Genomic DNA, 4,031 nt, shown 5'->3' on the forward strand with positions numbered 1-4,031 from the left:
CCTCCAGTGACTCACTGCTGAGACGGCTCTGCAGAGGAACTGCGATGGCGCGGGAAACCTACGCTAACGCACCCAAACCAATGGGTAATCAGGCTGTCAGCGTGACTGGGGCAGGGGACTGGGCTTTCACACCCACAGCAAGGAAATAACTCCCCATGAGCAGCAGGAGCTCGCAGACCCCAGGGTCAGTAGCCAGGGATGTGCCACCCCATTCCCAGGCTCCAGGGTCCACCCTGCCGCACTCCCGCGCACCCCAGGCAGCTGTTTGCACTGGCTGTTAACAGCCCCTTGTGCAAAGGCGACCTTATCCTGCCATCAGCCTGCCCCGCTCCGTGCGTACAAGCACCTAGATAACAACTGAGCCCCATGCTTTGCCTTTCACTGGCATTATCACTATTTTTACAAGAGACTGCTATAGGATTCCAAAGTCTCCTTGACCAAAGGTCAGGCTGGCTTTACCCAGCCAGCCCCATCCAGGGCTCAGATGTTAACATCGCACTGCCCAGGGCATAGTTAGCTCAGCAGCACAGGAGCTGCTGGGGCAGCCTGGGCTCCTTCAGCAGAGCCCTGGATTCCCCCAGCTTTTGACAAAATAAGAAATCACACATGCTCCTCCTGCAAAGTCCATCACCCTGCAGATGACCCAAGAACCTCTATAGCCACAGGAGAATGAGCCAGTTGTTGGCAAGCCAGGAGAGGGATCCACCTTGCCGGGACTGCACCACTGATTGTGCTGATGGAGAAGCCCAGGTCTGCTACGGCATTAGGACAGACCTGTTAGCAGCAAGACAGAGAAGGTGAGCCTTGCAGCCTCACCTGAGGCCTCTTTACTGGTCCCAGAGATACAGTATGAGGCAGAGAAAAGATCCCTAACTTCAGCCGAAAGCCAGAGGGAAGACAAAGGGTAACAGGCACTTCAAGAGCCTCTAATTAAACTGTCCAGAGCAATGAGATACCAAAAACCACACAGAAAAATCCCCAGCAGTTCCCATTTGGTATGGAAATTCACTGCTGCCAGCCTGCAGAGCACAGGGAGGATACCTGCTCATTTACAGGGCAACAAAGATGTCTGAGCACTGAACTAAAACAAACACATGCATCACATGTTTGGATAGGAGTAGGAAGGGAACAGCAGTCGGTGGAGGGCTATGCAAAGCTGGGGGAAACAGTCCACATTTCATAAACAAGTAGTAATTCTGGACAGGTCATTTCAAGAGGTCCTAAAAACTGGGCAAGCCTGTTTCATGCCAAAAATTTCTGTTGCAGTCGCTAATGCTCAGCATGCCTCTCAAAAACCACCCATCCTCACGTCATGAGCTGGCTTCTGAAATGGAAAGCATCTCCAGCACGCTGCCAATCTCCAGAGATGACTAGAAAGATCGTTTCCCTCTGCTGTGTTTGCCAGGGGTGTGACCAGCCCAGCAACCCTCCAGCTGATTCAGAGCGGGCTGCTGGGCCAGGAACCTGCATTTCCAGTTTGTGGTACCTGCACCAGATTTATGTGTGCGGAGGATCCCGTTGCGGGGGAGCTTTTACTGTAACCACCAGGAATCGCTTTTCAGCGCTGGAGCAGGGTTAGATATCCCCTGTCCCCAGTGAAGGCAGCCTGCAGGTCCTCATGGTCCCCAGCTCTCCCAGCCTCTCGGAAGCCCACACTTCCCACCCATTAAACAAACAAGGTTTGGGGCTGCTTGTTAGAGGAAAAAAAAATGCACCAAAATACAGCTGCTCAGCACCCTGGGGTCTCAGAGAGGTGGAGGATTCCTTCAAATATGAAGAGGTACTCCCAAACTCCTGGTTTTGAAGCAGAACTAGGGAGGTTTGGTGGTTAACTAAAGGAATGTATTCCCCCAGGATACCAAAGCTCCGTCTGCACCTGCAGTGCCTGGGAGGGCAGGGGGATGTGGTGGTACCCGAGAGGTGGGCAGGGAAGCCCCCTCTCCTCAATCCCTGCTGCGGTTCGGCTCAGGATGGCCGAGGTCAGACCGTTCGGGGGAGAAGCAGCTGCTCCATGTGAAGGAAGCTGCCAGGCACACAGAGCCCATCGGGCCTGGCCAGCAGGCAGGGTGTGTGCACCCTCCTGACTCACAGTCACCCAGGCAGCTGCTCCTCACACTTCCCCCACACAGGAGAGCGGGTAGGTGGAAAGAAAGGGTTAAGGTGGGAGCTGCAGAACAGCCCAGCACAAGTATGCATGTGGCAGCAGAAGCATCCGTGCCAAATCAAATCATAATCAAACCTAATCAAAATAATGCAAATATCCAACACAGACTGGTCCTTAAAACGCATTGCTTATTCCTACTGATTCCTTCAGCTAAACCTGTTACTCCTGGAAAAGCAGCACAGTGAGAGGAACCATCACCAGGGCAGCTAAGGGGGAAAAAAGCCCCAGGGCCAGCTGGGCCTCTGCAGGCAGCAGGAAAGCACCATCACTGGGGCAAGAGCCCTTAGTATTTATCCCAGGGACATTTGTGCTGTTCCTTCCTCTACTACACACACATTTGAGAGCTCTGGAAAAGATGCAGAAGTTGCCGGCTGAAAACCTGGTGATACAGGGTGCCTGCTGTGATACCCAGACCCGCACTACTAGAGAGGAGTTCCTAGGCACCAGTCCTATGGTTACTCAACTCGGATATTTTTCACCTGCCATGATCTTTTGGAAGGCATCAGAGGGCACAACCCTTTTGTAGAACCTGTAACTCCATAACTTGCTAACGATGCTCTCAAAATGATACATAACTCCCTCTCGCCCCCAGCTGTCCTCCAAATGACAGCTGCACAGCCCCATTAACTCCTAATTGCACCCAAGCGACAGCAGACCAGCCCATTTTCTGCTGTTTGTGATGGCTACACGATTCTGCTATTGCTCTCTCCAGCAATGTGCCTGCTCCAGAGATGCTGCCGGCAGCAGTTAGATAAACTGCAGCGCGAGGCAGATCTATCATCTACGTGCTCAGCAATTTTTGTTAATTGAAAAGACGAGCCTGATGACGCTTACATCTCTCGCCCGAGTATCCTGCCTGTGTCCAACAGCAGCCTTGAACTCGGATCACCTCCTAATAACACTGGATACGAGGGATTAAGAGAGTGGTTTTGCTTTTCATTTATTGTCTTCCCTTGAGTAGAGGATGAGAGCAGTAGCCAGCCCAGCTGGTTCTGGGCACTGGTTACCCGTGCTGCCATAACGAATCTCAGCAGCAAGACAGATACTCACGAGGGGTAAGAAAGTCAGCAGCGGCCGGACTCTTGGACGAGGTTTAAGCGTTGCTGTGCCACAGTCAGTCACTGTCCCAAAGCGATTGTCACCATAATACACTTCAATCACATCACCTGAGGGAAAAGAAGGCTGTTAGCAGCAGCACTGGGTTTGAGGCAAGAGGAAAAACAGTGACACCACCTCATTTCACAAAGCACTGTGAAAAATTGGCTGTTTCAGCTCCCAGGAATGAGCAAAACCCCTTAGATTCTGAGGAGTACTCGGTTGTTCTGGAGTAGAGTTGAAAACGGGGAGAGAGGACCCTCAGCAGGCACTGGCAGATCCAACACACACCTGCAAGGCTCCTTCCTAGAGCTCCAGATGCTGGAGTTTAATGAGCACAGATGTCAGGGTCTAATCTGAAAGGCTTGTTTCTAGTAGTAGCTAACTCACATTTACTTTACCTCAGGAGAGTCAAAAGTTGGCACAAGCACTCAACCCACTCCTCACCCAGGTTACATTTGGGGAAGGAAAATGCTTCAGGAGCAATTGGATGGTCTCTTGATAGTGCTGAGTGTCTCTGGCCCCCAGGGGAGCAGAAGGTGGGTCAGAGGCAGGTGCCCACAGAGGCGACACAAACTAGGATTGGATCTTGGCAAGGTGGTCAGGGGTGCAGTTGTGGGGGCAGGCAGCAGCAGAGCCTGACCTCCAGCCACAGCGAGGAGAGCGCTCCTGTCCTTCCTCACCCTCCGACCCCCCCTCGGGGGCGGCGGTTGCACCCAAGCGCAGAGTTAATGACAGGTTCTTCTGTCAGCCCTGTCACGACAAGCCACAG

The 4,031-nt window shown here is 52.7% G+C and overlaps 1 protein-coding gene across 1 annotated transcript in view; it reads right to left on the reverse strand.

Moving 5' to 3' along the window:
• Nucleotides 1-3,330, reverse strand: part of LOC104498602 (chromosome unknown open reading frame, human C6orf132) — a gene marked incomplete at its 5' end in the record, with an annotated part of 9,297 nt that extends 5,967 nt beyond the window's left edge. Inside the window, one exon of the mRNA XM_010142002.1 lies at nt 3,215-3,330. Within this exon, the coding sequence (XP_010140304.1) occupies nt 3,215-3,330 (116 nt within the window). The remainder of the gene's footprint in view (nt 1-3,214) is intronic.
• Nucleotides 3,331-4,031: the final 701 nt, after the last annotated feature.

The sequence above is a fragment of the Buceros rhinoceros genome, unplaced genomic scaffold (assembly GCF_000710305.1).
Source record: "Buceros rhinoceros silvestris isolate BGI_N320 unplaced genomic scaffold, ASM71030v1 scaffold19628, whole genome shotgun sequence".
In the NCBI taxonomy this organism is placed as follows: domain Eukaryota; kingdom Metazoa; phylum Chordata; class Aves; order Bucerotiformes; family Bucerotidae; genus Buceros; species Buceros rhinoceros.